This window comes from Heliangelus exortis, chromosome 3 (genome assembly GCF_036169615.1).
Source record: "Heliangelus exortis chromosome 3, bHelExo1.hap1, whole genome shotgun sequence".
Lineage (NCBI taxonomy): Eukaryota > Metazoa > Chordata > Aves > Apodiformes > Trochilidae > Heliangelus > Heliangelus exortis.
In genome coordinates, this window is record NC_092424.1 from 83,222,400 (window position 1) to 83,241,752 (window position 19,353).

The window sequence follows — 19,353 nt, forward strand, 5'->3', positions numbered from 1 at the left end:
GGAAACCACTTTGGGATGACAAACAGCAATCCTTCAGCTTGCACTGAAAAGCAAAATTTAAGAAACACCAATTCCTTTACTTTTCTTAACTCTTAGAACAGCTGTCTCTCACTCATTGTATCCACTGCTGTCAAGCCTATTCTGAAATATTCACTCTTCCCAGCACTGTACCAGGAGCTTACTAAAAGATTTCACACAGGGAACTAGGCACATGGAAACTGAAGCACTGTGGTAGTTTTTTGGTTATGTCATTCAGTAATTTCTGTTGTTTTTAAAATCAAGAAACATACAAGAAAAAATATAAATATTTAATAAACCTAAGTTTAATAACAGTTTAGCTTTAAACATAGTCAAACAAAACTCAGAAGTTCTGAAACTAGGAAAATCAACAGCCCTAGAGAAAATTGTGCAGTGAAATGACAGGGAAAAATATGAAAATGAAAAGTCAGCAGAGCTGCAAAAAGCATGAGAAAGGCAGCAAATCTTGGCTGACAGCAATAATCCCAATGGACAGTGATGGAGACTCACTAGTCCATTCTCAGAAGTACCCCCTAACTAGAAAATCACATCTATTGCTCAGTCTCCAATACTTGCTACAAGCAGGCACACAAATCAAGACCCAGAAGCAACAGTGAGATGACAGGAAATCAATTATTTCAGAATTTATAACAATACAGCCCTTGGTCATCTTTACTACTATCACATAGTACTTACAAGACAACCAGGTGATCAGACCCAGTCAGCAGGGCTTTACAAAAGGCAGGTCCTGCCTGACCAACCTGATCTCCTTTTACAACAAGATGACTTGTCCAGTGGATGAGGGAAGAGCTGTGGACATTGTGTATCTGGACTTTACTAAAGTTTTCGACATTGTCTCTCACAGCATTCTACTTCAGAAACTTCTGGCACTTGGTTTAGGCAAATATAGCCTGCATTAGATAAAAAAATTGGCTGGATGATCAGGCTGAAAGAGTGGTAGGGAATGGAACTAAGTCTGGCTGGTGACCGGCACAAGTGCTGTCCCCCAGGGTTCAGTTCTGGGACCTCTTCTCTTTAATATATTCATTAATGATTTGGATGAGAGAATTGAGTGTACCCTCAGTAAATTTGCAGATGACACCAAACTAGGTGGCTATGTCCATCTGCTGGAGGGTAGGGAAGCCTTACAGCGGGACCTGGGCAGTCACACCAATGGGCCAAGGTTAATTTTAGGAGGTTTAACAAGGCCAGGTCTTATACGTGGGTCACAACAACCCCATGGTAAGCTACAGACTTGGGAAAGTGTGGTCAGAAAGCTGTAAGTTGGAAAGGGACCTGGGTTGGTTGATAGTTGACTTAATATGAGTCAGCAGTGTGTGCAGGCGGCCAAGAAGGCCAATGGCATCCTGGCTTGTATTGGGAACAGTGTGGCCAGCAGGAACAGGGCGGTGATCATCCCTCTGTACTCAGCTCTGGTGAGGCTGCATCTTGAGTCCTGTGTTCAGTTCTGGGCACCTCACTACAGGAGGGACACAGAAGTGCTGGAGCGTGTCCAGAGAAGGGCAACAAAGACCATGAAGTGCCTGGAGCACTCAGCCAAGTCCTGTGAGGAGGCTGAGGGAGCTGGGGCTGTTCAGCCTGGAGAAGAGGAGGCTGAGAAGAGACCCCATGGCTCTCTTCAACTGGGAAACAGCCTCTTCTCCTCAGTGAATTGTGATAGGAACAGAGGGAATGGATGGAAGCTATGCCAGGGGAAGTTTAGACTGGATGTTAGGAAATATTTTTTCACTCAGAGAGCTGTCAGGCATTGGAATGGCCTGCCCAGGGCAGTGGTGGAGTCACCATCCCTGGAAATATCTAAAAGGCATTTGGACCTGGTCCTTAGGGACATGGTTTAGTGGTTAGCTCATGGTGTTGGTCAAAGGTTGGACTGGATGATCTTGGAGGTCTCTTCCAAGCTAAAACATCATAGTTTTGGATGTAGTTCTTTCAACTTACGACACAGTTATTTTACCCTTTCTAGTTCCAAACTCATATCAATTTTGTGGTATTTCTACAGAACATTTGCCCTTGAAGGGAAGAGCATGTAAAAACAAACTAAACAAGCTGATATTTTTCAGAACAAATATTTTGACTTAAAGTTTTTACCGTTAGACAAAAACAGAGCAGTAATTCTGCCTCTTTTAAAAAACATAATTCCAGTGCTTTGTGGTCATGTAGCATCTGTTAGTATTGAATAACATAGCATTATGCTTTTATATAGCCTTCAATTTTAAAACTAGAAGGGACCATAAAGGAAACAGTGCTTGATCTAAAATTTCAATGGAAAAAAAAATAATATCCTTTTTTTTTCCCCAGAAAATGAATATAATCATCTTTCTTGAAAGATATATCGCTATATCTTATAGATTATAAACTACGGAAGTTGCTGTTTTTACATGTAAGCTGCCAGTATATCAGCTAAAATCTCCAAGTATCAACTTTATGAAGTATGCAGATGTGAAAATGAACCCATTAAAAGAAACTGTGAAAGCCCTGATAAGACATTAAATAATCTATATGCAGTGAATAGAAGAGGAAGCAATCAATGGCATTGAAGCAAGGTAAAAATTTATAACACAAGTAATGAAGAGAGAAGCTAAAGGGATCACAGGATATCAGTAAGCTGGAGAATTGAAAAAAAAAACCCACAAAACAAAACCACAAACCCAAAAGTAGTAACTTTAAAGCATGTTAGGAATAAAAGCTAAATCAGAGATAAAACCAAAGCAACCCTACTGAATGTAAGTAGGAAAACTAGAAGTTTGTACACCAAGAAACAGAAAAAGTCTGAAGTGGAAGAAGAAAAGGACATTTCTATTCCTCATTTTATTGGGGATAGAACAGAAAAAGTGGGGGTATGAAGCATCAGCTGCAACAGCCTAATACTTTAGTAAGAGATGCTCTCAAATTCTTCCCAGACTAACTTTGTAGTATTTCTCACAATGAATGTATGTCAATACCCACATTAAAACATCAAACTTCTTTGTATATTAAGCTCTAGATCACTGCTTAGAAGATCAATTTCAAGAGGATATTGCATTTGCCAAAAAGGCAGTGGAGTCTGTCTGCTAAGGAATTTCCTTTATGTATTGCAGTTATGAATTAACTGGAATACAGTCCCCTATGTTCACATTGAATATTACAAAAATACAAAGTCTCCTGTACAAAAAGTGTTTTTTCAAGACAAACACTGGATTTCGTGTTTTGGACTGCAAATAACAAGTATCAAAGGAAGCAGACATTTTATCTAGCAGATACTCAAATAAAAATATCATAGTTTACTTATAGATAGTTAATTACTTTTAGCATGAATAAGTGGAATAGTAAATTTACTGTTTTGGCTAGTCATTTCAGGGACTGTAATTATTTCCCAAATACTATTTGTAAGATGCTAATTTATTTAAAGTATCACAGGTCACTGCTTGTGTTCCTAGATACAACTGGAAGCTAATAAAACCCATCTATGTCTTATTTATTAGCTTAGTAGAGAGGCATGCACTTCCTAGATTTTTCATTAATCTCTAGTATTTCCCTTCAGCAATGAAGCCCTGAAGGTCTTGTTAGAAATATACAAACTGCAGCCAAATGCCACATCTGAGTTTGTTTTTCAGATGCAATACATTTACACTTAACTATTCAGGCTTCTGAAAAAAAAAAAAAAAAATTTGCCAATGATAGAAATAATTATAACCCAGTAAGGGAATTGTTCATTGCTTCTCCTGCACAACCCTTAATATTTCACAAGGGCAATTAATCAATTTGCCTTGATTTCAACATGATTATAAAAAAAATCCACAGACTGCAATGACAACTAAAAATTACAGAAAATCTTGCTATTTCAAATGATGTATTTGTCTGCAAAATCCTGACTCTCCTATAACTACTTACAGAAGGAAACAGATTCCTTAGAAGTAAGTTGGTCTTTTAGACTCAGCTTTATCTATATTTTCTTCAAGTCTTCTTTGGAACTCAGAACTTAGCACAGGCTGATACTTTACAAATAAGATAGGAGGGATCAAGTGATTACAGGCATCTCATTTAGTTAGCAAAATTCTAGAAAACTGTCTCCTGCTGAGTCAAATCTAATAAAAAAAAATTAGTGAATCAGTGTCTTGTGCACAGATTACAATAAAACTTGCCATGCTTATGTTACACCAGTTCCTCCATGGGCAGAAATTCAGTGGGATTCATCACTTCTGCACACATACACCACCTTCAGTAGCTCACAGTCAATTCAGATCTCTATACAGACACTGTCTGAAGAGAAAAGTAGGCTCCTTCTCTCTAGCACTTCATTGTTTATTAGAAGAATAAGCAGGAAATCATCTTGAAAGAGAAATCAACAAACAAAAAATTGAGATTTAATGGGTGGAGAGGTGGTGGTGGTCTTTTATGTAGAGTTTAAAGCAATGTTGTATGCTACCTGCTATTCTGACAGATTTCTTCATACCTGCAACAGTGACAGTAAAGTGTCCTAAGGGCTGCCCACAAGGATCTTGCAAATGTCCTGCTTTAGTTCCTCTGTCTTCACTTTTCAGGCAGGAGAATCAATCAGGAAGCACCACGAGATGACAAAAGATTTACCAAAATGGAGGGTCAGCAAATGGTCCTTCTGCTCTAAAGCAAGAACTGCTGCTTGCAGGTTTGGTGGCAAACTGCCTGGGGTGCTGTCCCACAGGACCCAAGACAAATGGGGTACCAAGCACATCTGGAAAAGCAAGAGCTCTCCCAGTTTCTTTGCCTGTCACCAGAATGAAGAAAAGCTTTGCCATGGAAACTATGCTATGTTTTTTCCTTCTTTGCTATGTTTAGTACAGCTTCTTTAAGCTATATCCTTTGGGGCTTTTAGTTAAAACCAGAATTTCCCTAGTCCAACACTGTTACAAAGGAATAAGAATGAATTGCTGGAGCAATCTAAAATACCTTATATTTTTTGTATCCTGAGAACCCCGCAAAATCTCTACTCAATTTCTTCTTTGCCTATCTTATGTGCAATTTAGAACTGCTCAAACAAGGATTAAGAGAAAGAAAATATGGATGACATAAGAAAGATCAGAACACACACTGTTTAGGTTTGTTCTCTCTAAACCAGAAAATTGCATTTGTTACTACATATTATTCTGACTGTAGCTTTCTTACAGGAATCATGACAGAAGTGGTCAATAAGAGCTTTGAGAATGCAAACAGATAACTTCAGGTTTCCTAAATGTGGTATCCTCTAAATAAGGAGACAGATATAGAAAATCCTCTTTCAGAGCATCAGGTAGGGAGACAACCAAGGCAGACATCACTAAAAAAAGCAGGCAGCATTACTTAACAGCTTATGTTTATGTTTCATTAAAAAAAAATTAAAATATGAAATTATGCTTTACCTGGGGTAATAATAAAAATTATTGGTACAAAGGGTTGTGTGAAGCAGAAGAAAAAACTATACATCACTAATAATTATACTCACATAAACAAACTCTCAATTCATATTAAATACCAATTCTGTTTTTGTAAAAGTACTCAAACTCAGCAACTGTATAGTACTATCATATTTTAAATCCAAAGGTTTAATGCAATTCAGTAAAAAACAATAAGATGGAATCCTCTAATGATTCTAACAGGCTCTGGATTTGGTGTTTTAACTTTTGAGTTCAAAGGAGGTCCAGCAGCATGCAGAATGCTATTAGAACACAACATAGCCAGGACTGGATCATGTCCAATTATCTTAACTGATACTGAAACTGTTGGACTATTCTAAGCATTTGTAAAACTTCTTTCATGTGAGTTCTAGTAAAAAATGTTTCCACCAGTTGGATTCCTTTCTCAAATAAATATTTAACAAATACCTAATAAATAATGAAACAAATCAATATTTAGTGAATATTATTGAGTCAAGTTGATTCAGCACAAAACTATCTGACTGGACAGTTGTGTACTCTTCATTCATAACTTATCTGGCTGATTGATAACTTTACATGTAGCACTACATAGACATATGCAGCTGTATTACTATTTCAGTACATGCTATCAATCTCGATCAGGGTTTTTTTTGTTGTTATTAAACTATTAATCTCAGGTGATAAAATTCAGATAGAGAAAGAAAAATATTAAAAATAATAAAATTAATATTAAAGGATGAGAATAATTGTAAAAAATGCATATGATCAATAACAGATTTGATAGTTTCTGGAGTTTGGACTCACTCTGACCTCAGAATCTATGAATGAATAAAATAATTTAACTTTCAAATGCATTTAAAACTGTCTGCTAGGAAGACGTATGCCCTGAAATTGAAATGAATGCCAAAACACATTCCAAAGAACAGCTCTTACAATAGAAATTTTTTAAAATGAGCAAAAAGGCTCTTGAATATTATTAATCTTGTCATTAGCATAAAACAGCCCAGAACAGTACATATTATTTGAAATGCTATTCAAGTGAACACAGCTGTAAGCTACTCATTATTCAGATCCTTATATGACATATAGCACTGCTGCACCTTGGCACAAATCTATAAGTTCTCAATCAATGGTTCAGTCCAGCCTTTTTCTTCCAGTTTACAAGATCTCTCAAAATTAGTTTTTTCTCCATCTTTAGAGATAAAATATATTATACACAGGCATTATAGTGAAATCTGGGGACATCAAAGGTAATCTGCCTGGGAAATACAGAACTCACGAGACTCCAAATACGAAAAGCCCAAGAGGCTTCCTCTGACACAAGCCAGTCACTTCTGCCAAAAAATCACCTGTTTAAAATCCCTGCCAGGACACATTTAATCTGCATCCTGATTTTTTATTATTGCCTGAAGAAAAGCATTTTAACCTCCTGCACTTTGAAATCCTGACTGTTGTACGTGTTAATAATTTCCTAAAATGAGTCAAAGTTTGCAAAGTTTTCTGTAAAACCTTGTTCCTGACCTGCTAGCATTAATTATTAAATCCTCATTATATCAATCTCTCCAAAACTAGCATCTACACATTTAATTAGAGAAGTACTTCAATTTCTACCAAAAGTCAGTAGTGGAGGAAATCTGCAGTGGAGTTTTGCTGCCTTCACCCTCCCCTGCAACTGATTCAAATTTTGACCATATAAAATAGGAGTGCAGAGTTCAGATTTATGGCTAAAAAGGTCCTTAAGCTTTCTAGTCTAAACCTGAGACATGTTCAACAAGACTTGGGTCACCTCCAGAAGACTCTCATCATGAAAGTACTTCAACAGCTTCAGTAAAAGTGGTCTGATGTCTAACCTTAATCACCAGGATTGTTCCTTTGTGTTCACTCCAGAAGACAAAAGGATTTTCAGGTTCTGGGAAGACTATTACAACTGCTGTTCCTCAGTACTCTTTTTTCTAGATTATGTTATGGAAACTCACATTTTGTCAATAATATCTTAAGACACATTCATGAATGAATCCCATCTGAATTCCGTATCAAATACGAAAATGCCATATTTACTGTATTTTTAAATAGATCAAAACCTTTAAAAATAAAATCAAAACATAAACGACCAATAGCTTTTTTTTTTTTTAGTAAACAGAATACATTCTTGACATTTTGATCAACTGTTCTTTATATCACAATTTCCCCAATTGTTACAGACTAGCACAACTGTAATGAATGTTGGTCAGTATTCCACACTCTTCATCATAAAGAACAAAGCTTTTGCAGTTTGGCCTCTGTAGCAGCACTATACAGAAAGTAGATTTCAGAAGTCCAAACCACTTCACAAGTCACACCTTAAAGGTGACTAGCAATGCCATATAGCAAATAACACATGAAAAAGAGAATTCTATTGGTCTTCATATACCTCTTCTAAAACCACAGTGGGAGGAAAACCTCTCTTCCTTTTCAGTAGTCCTAAACTGCGCATAAGCTAAATCTCAGAAGCTTTATATTTTCCCTGAAATTTGACTTCTCCACTCCTTCTCCAGTGGCATCTACACTCCAAAAACAGACAGGCAGAGTTAAGAAGAGTTGTCTTTCACATGATAACTAATTAATTTTAAAAATCTGTGACCATGGATGACTGTCTCTTAAAAGATTCTGCAACCACAAACTGGGATCAGCTCCTGTATGAGAGACAGAAAGTATAAACTGCTGATGCATTAAACTCAGACACTAATCAAAGCATAACTTCCTCTAAGATAGGCAGAGTGGAGAGATTCTTGAGCAACTGCTGTGTAGAGAACTAGTGGGACATATTCCAAAGGCTGGTCAAATGATTCATTAGCAGAGTCATGAAACACTGAGGAAATTAAGGTCCATGATTCAGACTGTGTTCTTTAATATTGTAAATTAATTCTCTCATTTATTTTATATAGTTTCTTAATGTACTGCTAGCTACCTGCTTTTTATTAGGAAAGGCAATTTTAAATCAATACAGTGACATTCCAAGCCTAATTTGCCTCTTATGCCTACAGCCTTAATTATGTGATCACTTACTGCTTGGTTGTGGGTTTGTTTCTTTTTTTTTTTTTTTTTGCAAAGGTACTCACTTCTTATACTAAAAAGGATGCATGATGCTGAATTAGAAGAAATACTATTTAGTATTATTATTTGCATGGGCATAAAATGTGTCCTATTCAGTGTCTGCTCTAAATACAGAATTAAAACTTTTTTTTTAATAACAATCATTCCTGTAATTCCATGCATACCACAAAGATTACTTTAACATCACAACTGCTTTTAGACAGAGATGTAATGCTTTCATCCTTTTACAAAAGAGTCTTTTGAGTACACAAAGCAACTGCTAACACAAATCTTGGCTGAACTAAGACATCACCTCACCATACCTGTTGTTACACTGAACTGCACGTATTCAAAGCAAAGCTCCTACTGGCTTCTGTGAAAGCTGTGAACACTTTTACCTTCCTCTTCAAACTTGCATGCACAGAAACAAAAATTAAAAAACCCCAAATAAACAATAAAAAGACCCCGCATAAAAAAGTGGCCTGGGGCACACATCTACAGAAGGCAGCCATCTACATTAAAAGGTTTCATTCTGAATGGTTAACATTTCCCAAAAATTACAAAATGAAAACAAGCTCTGACAGAAAAGAGCATCATTTACCTGACCTATGGTGCGGGTGAATTTTGTTGTGAGATTTGTTTCTTTTGTATTGTTACTGAGAGAAAGAAGTATTTTCATATGTTATACCTGAAAATTTATTCTGTTTTTAGCGGATGATACAATAACTTCTTTCAGTCTATGGCATTTCTCTCACAGAAGTGCAACTGGCTACTCTAATCTTGCTACTTAGTTTGGAAATATCAAATAGAATCCCACGCCATTTACTTTTAAGCTAACAACTTTATGAATATCTAGAATTACTTCTTGTTTTTAATGAGAAAGTTTTCAAGCGTAAAAGCTCCTTTCCCTCTTTAGCTTCCTCCTGGCTATTCTGGAGCTAAGAATCTGTTGAAGATAGAAAAGGTGAATTGTGTCCTGGGCTGCATGAATGGAAGTGTTGCCAATAAACTGAGGGAACTGAACCCTCCCATCTGCTCAGCACTGGTGAGACACACCTGGAGTACTGGGTCCAGCTCTGGGCTCTTCAGCACAAGGGAGACCTGGATATACTGGAGTGGGACTAGTGAAGAACTATAAAAATGAGAAGGGAGAGGTACATACAAGGAGAGGCTGAGAGAACTGGAGTTCTACCTGGAGAAAAGGAGATTCAAGGAGGATCTCATCAATCTGTATAAATACCTGGTGTGATTGGGGGGGGGGGGAAAGACAGATTCATATTCTTTTCATTTGTATCCAGTGACAGGACAGAAGTCAACAGGCAAAATCAGAAATATAGGAAATTTCACTTAAACATAAGAAATATTTTCTTCTATGATGAAAGTGATCAACTATGGAACAGATTACCCAGAGAAGCTGTGTAGCCTCCATCCTTGGAAAAACTGATATTTGGTTAGACACAGCTTTGAGTAACCTGCTCTAGTTAAGCCTGCTTTGAGCAGGGGTGTTGTACTACAGCATCACAACTCATTTCCAACCTTATCCATTCTTTAATTCTATGCTTATTTGATGAATTCACTCTGTTTAAGTTAGGCAACAGGACTGAATTACAGTCCATATAATCAAACTGAGTAGGAAGAGCTCACAATGAGTAACTGAAGAAGTTAACCTAAACTCTGCTCTGTTTATAATTTATTTCTACAGGCAGAACTACTACTCAGATTTTCATCTCTAGTACCTCAGTCTCTTATATTTATCATACACAGTTCCCTACAGTATTCTGCATATGCTTGGTGGTTAGACTCTGTCTCACAGTGAGCTGCACAATAAGTTTTTTTTTTAAGTAATTTACCATTTTAGAATGCACTGAACCAACATTTATAATATTCCTGGTATTATATTCCTGGTATAATATTCCTGGTATTGTGATTTATAGTAGTTATGCATAAACTCTGTAGGTAAACAGAGCTTTAAAGGTATTTTAGCAAAAGAACCCCAAACAGCAAGTGAGGTCCCAATAGTGCAAGCTGATGTTCTAAGTTATTGTGTACAGGACCACCCTACATGTTTAGAGTGAGACAAGTGTGTGCAAAGCTGGGAAATCCAAAGATATTAATGTGTTCTGTAAAATTAAAATAATATTTTGAAAGATGAAGTGATGATTTCAGTAGTATCCATAACCATTCCCTAATTTCCATTCGTATTTTGCTACATTTAACTAGACTTTTATTTAAAGACAGTTTTAATTATCAACAGTAATTAGTCTTCCAAACATAAATCCACTATATCAGTAATTTTCAGTTAGAAATTCTAGGGCTACAACTCTTCCCTTTTCCATTTTATTAAAATATGAAATACAAAAGCAGTAAATAAGCTGCAAACCACTGACACAGGAACTGTGCATTTATACTGCATTCTGAAAAGCATTTAGAACTGTGTTAACACTACCTCGTAATGAAGACCTTGAACAGTTCTCCAAAAGAAAAAAGAAAATAAGAAGGTAATTCTGTAACAATAAGTTACCTTGCCTGCATACTATATTTTTTAAGAGCACATATGGTACATATGCTAATTCACAAAGATGACTCCAATATCCAAAAGCACTAAGGAAGCAGTGCTTAATTTTCTGTAACATTCCATTTTGCAAATCACTGTCAGTAAGTAAGAATGTTCCATGAAGAAAGGAAGTTAACAGAAGCATTAAAACTACCTATTTGGAGGCACAGATTAAGTAATAATCAAGTGGTCTTCCAGACTAGTGGGTATACCAGATATGCCACAAAAATAAGATGCTTTTTCCTTATTCACATTCTGCTTGCAAACATGCAAAAGGATTAACTGAACTGTAAAGAAGGCAATAAGAAAAGGAGAGAATTAAGACTGAGAATAAAGAAATAAAAGCAGTATTAACCCAGATAAACTTTCACTGCAGGTTTCTTTTTTTATTGCCTCAAGAATTCAAAGTTTGTTTTAATTTACAATCATGCTATTTTGGAGGTTTTTTGAAGCCATGATTTTGTGCATGACTTGAAACGGGAAGATTTCCAGGAAGAGTACTAATTTACTTGTTGAGTTACGTTATATTTGCATTTCTATAATTATTTTTTTCTTTCTCAGTATTATGTTTCCACGAATGAGATGATTCACCAATATTAAGAGTAATGATTCTCTAGCTGACAGTAATACAGAGTTCTCCTCATGTAATCGATATTTGCTGCTTCTATTTCCAAACACACCTGAGGTTTTCTGATTACATGTCATCCTCAATTTTGCCAGGCAACTAAGTGCAGCCAAAACCCTGCCACCTTTTAGATCTACAAGGATACTTCCAAACTCCTTGCTTCTTTTTGATACCATTTGATGATAGCATGAGAGGGAAGACAGAAAATGCACGACCCGCTTCTCATTTTCAGCCCTTTATGACATGTGCACATCTAATAGAGGGTGGTATATTCAGCAAAAGCAGGTACACACTTCAAAGGTGTATAGCACTCTTCTGACATATACCAAGTCCTGCCTGATTCTTTCACTCTTGTCTTTCAGGCAAGAGATTTATGTTTTCAAAGGTTCCTATCTCCAAACTTATTACCTATCTATGAGACAAAATGCAGACCCATCAATTGTTCCATGCAGACATTATTTCTTTTATTATCGTTAGCATCAGCAGTCACCTGGAATAAAAAATAAACCTACATTTACCTAGAGGGCTATTTTGCAGCATCTTAAACCATTCACAATTTGAAGTATGTTCAAATCTGTGCTTACCAGCATTATAAGGAAAAAAATTATGTTTTAGAAAGCTTGAACAGATTCCCAGATGCATGCTTAATTATGTTCATGGGGTATACATGACATCAATCTCTCTTCTTTTACCTGGGTGAAGCATTAATAATCTGATGCATTAGTAAAAGCTGACAGCAGAAACAGCAAAAGGCCAAATAAGCTGGTAGCCATTTTAGTACCCTGACCAACAGTAGCTTGTAAAATGCATTAAGCTTTTCTAGTTGCATAACAGTCTCAGATGTTTTTTCTAATTAATGATTTTAGCCATTTTCTACCAGATTTGGGAAAAAAATAGTACAGCTTTATTTCCAATCCATATTGAAGCTCTATTCCAACATATAGGAACTTCTGGCTGAAGATTAGACATGCTGCAAAAATCTAATAGAATTCTTAGAAAGAGGAGTTTATCTGAAGAATTCTCCACATCAGATACACTTACATTTGGAATGAAGCATGTGGTGAGTACTGTACCTGCCCAGAGTTTCCACTGGATACAGCACGGCTACATGGAGAAAGTCTTTTGAAGACAAGCCCTGACATTAATAGCTCAGTTTTTAGCACTTTAAACCCTTCTGTTGTTATCCAGCTGAACACAGCTTCAGGTAAACTCCATCTCCCCCAACGGAATGATTGCCAACTAAGCTCATCCATTTTCACATTTGCAATGTCTCTAATTTGCAGGCCTGCTAGGAAAAAATGGCTCTCCAGCCACAGGAATATTTCAGCCTCTCATTTGCTTCCACACAGAGCTGCTGCTGTGTAGAGCAACATTTCAGAGACTTTGAATTTCAGTTTCTGGTTTTCACCAAATGTTTAAAAGGTATTTGCAAGCTAAACTGCATACACGCCCCTGATGATTTCTTTGTTTCTCCTATTTTCCAACCACAAAAGGAACAAACAACAAAACAGAAAATAATTACATACTGCACACCTCTTATCATGAGTAAAATTGAGAGTCCCTAATTTGATTGTCCTAAGTGGAAGACATGAAGTGCTTTTGCAATTAACAGCAATTTTACTTAAGTAACAAAACAGGATTAGAATACTTGTTAGCTAATGAAGTTTGATTCTTCTGTAAATTATAACTAACATGTATATGAAGATTTTGCTCTTTAAAAAAAATGCCATTTGATATATTTCAAACTGATATCATATTGTTATTTTTGATTATTAAACAAGTATTTCCAGAAATAATTATCACATACAGAACGTGTAAGGGTTTGTAAATGAACACAGTATGTATGAACACAAGCATGTATGAAGTTTAAAAACATTGACTTCACAGCAAGCTAAGCAAACCAGAACTTGCAACTTTCCCTACATGAACTGCATCTTCTCAAAAATCTGACAGTCCTGCAAAATGTTAGCTACATATAGAGACATAGCTCCTGCAGCTTGAGATTCAGCCACTCTGAAATTTCCACTATACCCAGAAAAATTTCAATGATGTGTTGAGGGGTGAGCATTTCAAGACTACTTTGTAATTGCAAAATCAGTCATTGGAGTCTCTACCTAAGTGCCTGAAGCTCACTTATAAGAGTAATTTAAATACAAAGTGTTTTAAAAGCACTTGGAAGAAAGCCCCATAAGCTTTGGTAAGATCATATTAAAGTCCTATTTCTGATTACACTTTCTGGTTGGTTGTTGAAAATGCATTAGTCTTCCAAGAAATGCTGTATCAATTTTGAGAGTCTTGATAGAAGAAGTCTTATAATCAGTATTGTGAATTGATAAAGGGAAAGATTTGCAGCTAGCACAAACACAAAGTAATTAAAATGAGACAGATGGAGGGCTGCAGGTAGCACAGATTTAAGCTGACAAAGGATTTGGTTCTAAAGCTGAAGAGGTCAATTAACAAATGGACTTCATTGTTCCAAATTTCACTTTGTTTATACTATGTATAAACTATTATACTATTTCAGTATGTTTATACTATGAAGAAACAGCATAAATTAATTTCTTTTCAGTAAATGAGTAAAAGTCTGTCCCAGGCAGACTGATAGCCTTCCCAGAGCTATCAGAATCCCAGCTGTGCTATAAGAATTGTTCAGGGATTCAATTACCAACTTCTCTGTATTTATGCATAAATAAAATCTTCTACTATCTTGCCATATATAAACAAATTACACTGTCTGTAATTATATAATTTGCCATTAGCAAAATCAAATTCACTTGTGTAGCTAAAGGGAATATTTTAAGGTTAAAATCACAGGATAGTAATTTATTTCCAGTTTCCCAACTGCAAGTTACACCGTTTTGTAACGTTTCATGTGGTCTTAAAAATCAAACAGATGATAAATTGAAGTCAAATAAATAAATTGAAATAAATTGAAGTGACATAAATTGAAGCCAAAGAGGAGTCAAACTTAATTTAGAAATTTTTAGAAATAAATGTTATATATAAAATACAAAAGCCATGCAGTATATAAATATATATATATATAAAATGCCATGTTACAGCATGGCAAGGCCAAGTGTTACTGTGGTAGCTAACTCAAAGTGCAAAGCTTCATGTAAGCTTTTAGTCAGTATGGAACACTGGAGAATTCACTGCTGCCATTGGCAAAAACTATGCTGGAAGGAGGAATGACTAATTCTGTTAAACAGGCAAGATTTAATAACGGTATAAATGAGAAACTTGTGTAAAGTATAAAAAATTAAGGATATTTTTTAATTACAAGCTTCACTATCCTTGTGTTTTTTAAAAGACTGTTGGCTTTTGTTTGCCATCAATTGTTCTGGTATGCTACTAGTGACACAGCTCATCATCTATGTCAAAGAAAGTTAGAATCATGGAAAGTTAGGGGTTGGAAGGGACCTGAAAAGATCATTTAGTCCAGACCCAGTTTTGTCTTTCAAAACTGGTCTTTCTGCAGCCTTTTCAGAACAGGATTCAAACATACTAGAAATTTGGGTTGGAAATTACATCTTTCCTGTCTAGCCATCCCAACTTACTCTCATATCATAGGATAGTGACAAAAAGAATAAAGATAAGACTGCTTGAGCAAAACTGAAAATACTTATTAAACTGGACCACCACTAGATGAATGTTTTTTTGCACACAAAGAATTATGGAATGGCTAGGGTTAAATCACTATTTGCCACTACATAAAAAGCTGCATGCACTATTTCTATTGACCCCTCTAGGACAGTGCAACCAAGTCTAATAACAAGTGAAACTGAACAGTTTGCATTTAATACATACCTCCACACACAAACAGAAGAAAAATCTCTGAAAACCCAACTTATTTCATACATCTCCAAATATTAAAGGAAAATCCACTTTCTGCCTCCCCCTGTCCTTTTTTTTTTTCTTAACGCTATAGTTTACTGGAAAAAAATTAACCCAATAAAGTAATTTACCTAACATATTAACTCCATTTTTTTCTGTTCCTAATCTCCTAGTCATTACAACAATCTAAACACAATCTTAAGTGTTGGATAACTTCTGCATAATGAAATTTAATATTATAATGTGAAACATGGGATCTAATTCTGAAATAAAATAGTGGAACATCTTTTCCAGTTTTGAAGTTAGAGACCAACATCATTCTGGATATCTAAGTTGTACTGCTTGCTCAGCCAACAATTTACATGTTGCAAAAATTGTTTTAACTAATTATTAATTGTTTTCCAAATTATACACTAAAAACTTATACAGTGTGTTTATTATGCAGCCTGATAATTAACTTTTACCTTCAAAGCTCTTTATGTCTCTTTTTTTCCAATCTCCTCTAGAGATTGATGCTAGCTGCTAGCTGATGCTAGATGCTAACATTTTCTGGGCTCTTCAACCTATTTTATAGAATTACCTATTTATTACATTTTCTGAAACAAACACATACAGACAAAACACTTCCCAAGACCACTCTTTGGCCCTTCTCCAAAAGGAAAGATGACAGTACCTGATGAGCTTGCAACAGCTGCTCAGCAAACTGACGTAATTCTGACAGCAGAAGAGATATTAAAGAATTTCTTAGTATGTTGTTCCTTCCTAGCAAGGCCAGCGTGTGTGATACAGTTTGTAGCATCTGAAACTAAAGAGAAATAACAGTAAATTTAATCTTTAAAAATATCTCTTTTTTTTCCCCAAACAATTACCTTACATAGCAATGGTTTGATGCATTAGATTTTTAAAGCAAAAAGTCAAATTCAAAATTTTACAGAGTTTAAAATTCTTTTAATTATTTACATAAGAGAACCATGGGAAATCCACATCCATTACCTAGAAACTTTTCTTTCTCAAAAAATTGGTGCTATGGGAAACTGCCATATGAACAAAATTCTGCAAAATTCCCCAGGAGGGAGCCTTCCAGCATTAGCTGTCATCATTCCCATCTGGTGTCACACAAAATGGGCAACTACCCTGCACATCCAGTAACTGTGTCTATCACAGTTAGACAAACTAACAAATCCCTTGGAATTCAAAAAAAAGAGTAAGGAAAGAGCTATACTAGAGTTCAACATTTATCAGGATTAAACTTGATCAAATGCTGACAAAAGATACACTCTTATTTCAAATACTTCAGGCTCTTACAGCTGAGTTTGATCAGCTTGGTTGTCATCTTCTCACTGGGAGACAATCTCCTATTTGCAGGCACCACAATCAAACTTTCTTCACTGTTAATCATCTAATTTCAGCACATAATCCCAAAACAAATACAAAAAGAAAACTGTAACAGAAAAGTCTTGTTCAGAATCAAATCTGCAGTCAGATAAAGATACCAAGTTAACTCCTCATATTAAAGAGAATTCATGAATTGTCCACATACAGCTGTGAAAATCGTTGAGATGAAAATAATTGCTAAAGATTCTGTAAAGATGAAATGTGAAGGAAAATACAATAAAAATGGGTTTCTGGACAATTAAAATTGTTTGGAAGGATAATGTAATGCATGTACCTAGAGTGTTTTGAGGATATATGACTTAAATTCAGGCTCCCATATACTGGAAATGTACACCCTTCCAAAGAAAACAATGAATAATAAATTAATAAATATAAATTTAAAACTATAAACATATTTTTCTTAAAAAAAATACTGCTTTGAAAGATCTTCCATAGCATCTGTCTGTATGACAGAAACAAAGTTCACAACACCTGGATAATTCTGCATTGACAGCACTCATGTTCCAAAAGAGTACCACTGCTAGAAATAATTACTCAAGGGTTTAACCAATGTTCAAATATAGCACATTTTAATTTATTTTTATAAATTCAGGGTGGATACATATGGTCTATATTTTCAGAGAGTATATTTTCAGAGTGTAACATTGATGACACTTGCTAGGCTACCTATGGCAAGCAACCCAAAGTAGTTTTTCAATGCATCCTCTCCCAAAGAACACACTACATGTATATGTTTACACACAAACATTACTATGATTCTTCTTTTTCAGCTCTGTTCTATTTGCTTACAGGATTTTTAGACAGACAAAGAAACAAAAATTTGTATTTTTTTGCATTTATCAATGGTTGCAGATGAAATTTAGCTAAAATTGGTTATTTCACAAAATTTCCATATCCTTTCTGGTTTGGTAAGAGTTGGAATGTTCTAGTTGGAATTCTGTAGAACTAGATAACAGAGAATCTTCAAATTTAAAGCCTGAGCCTCTATTAACAGAAGAAAAATTTGCAATAACAGTACTTAGGCTGCCTCAGATATGGATATTAATGCCACTGTAAAATTCCAGCTATGAACTGATTTCCTAAAGAGTGTGGATTTAATACTGTATTTTGGTGGGTGTCTTAGTATATTTTAAGGCACTAAGGAGACAAAGAATAAAGTTAAAGTAACACACACCGTATACATTATATGCATAAAATGCATACAGAACAAATTTATAGCACATAAAAAAGAAATCTGCAACTAGAATAATAAACAGAAGTACAAATTTGTGTTTCAGAGCATGCATGGTTACTTAAACTCTGGAAATATTCAGACTGATAACAGTTCAATAGTGTGCAGTTTCATTAAAAATACCAGCACTATCTTCAGCTCTCAAATCCTTCAAATATTAATAAAAGACAGAGATCTTTTAATCCTTTGAGCTTACTTTATGGTGTATATGAAATAAAACCTATGTCATTCATGGATTCTCACATAAAAGCAGCCAGAAAATTGGAGTGTAAAAAAACCATACAACCAGAAAAAAAAAAAAAAAAAAAGGAGCCTGGTTACTGTTCAGGAGCTGCATCATCTATCCCTATCCCTCCTTCCTCACCCCTGTTTTTGCTTTGTTCCCATGTTCCTCAGGACTGCTCAGAAGACCAACATTACATAGCACAACTTGCTGTTACTTTTCCAGCTGCTTTCTTATCCAATTACAAAGGATTAAAGCATTAAAGAAAATATTTTTTCATTTACATAATTATTTTTTAGTATGATTTCTATAATAAATTTAAGCTATGCAAAAAGGTTCATTAGAAACAGGCAAAAGAACAGAGAACTCCTAATATTGTAATTATTAAAGTATGTACACACATTTTTAGCAATGGTTGAGGACTACTTCCAAACAGCCCTTGGGATGTACTGCTACCTTCACACACCAGAGGATGTAAGGGTTAACTTTATCCCAAGACACACAAAAAAAGTACAATCCCTGTTAAAAGAAACAAATTGAATTTTTCCTAAGAGAAAGACAATTTTTACAGCAGGAACAGCCCTAGACCTCCATGAGGAAGTGATCAGAATAAACGTAAAGAGCTAGGGGAAGTAATGATGTGATGGAGCTAAGATGGATGTATAATTTCTTTGAATAACCACCAACTTCTGTACGGTGGAGACCAAAAAAATAGAATAATTTAAAGTTCTTTATGTTCAAGAATAACAGAAAACAAGATGTAGATAGAATTCACACACTTTTACACTGGCATAATAAGTGAAGGGCTGAGGGAAAGGCTTTGATGCTGTTGTTTCACATAGTCTCAACTGCAGATATCACAGAGTTATAAAAAAACAAAATGACATGGCTAATGCAGTACTACAGAAAGTTAAGAGAGCTCTGACAGAAAGCATTCACTTGAAAGAGACTCGAGGCAGAGGAAACAAACAGCTTTTGATATGTATTTCCTATCATATTCAACAAAAAGAA

General features: G+C 35.4%; 1 protein-coding gene across 1 annotated transcript in view; it reads right to left on the minus strand.

Moving 5' to 3' along the window:
* MEI4 (meiotic double-stranded break formation protein 4) overlaps nt 1-19,353 on the minus strand; it is a 66,932-nt gene that overhangs the window by 13,725 nt on the left and 33,854 nt on the right. The window contains exon 5 of the mRNA XM_071742453.1: nt 16,167-16,298. Within this exon, the coding sequence (XP_071598554.1) occupies nt 16,167-16,298 (132 nt within the window). The remainder of the gene's footprint in view (nt 1-16,166; nt 16,299-19,353) is intronic.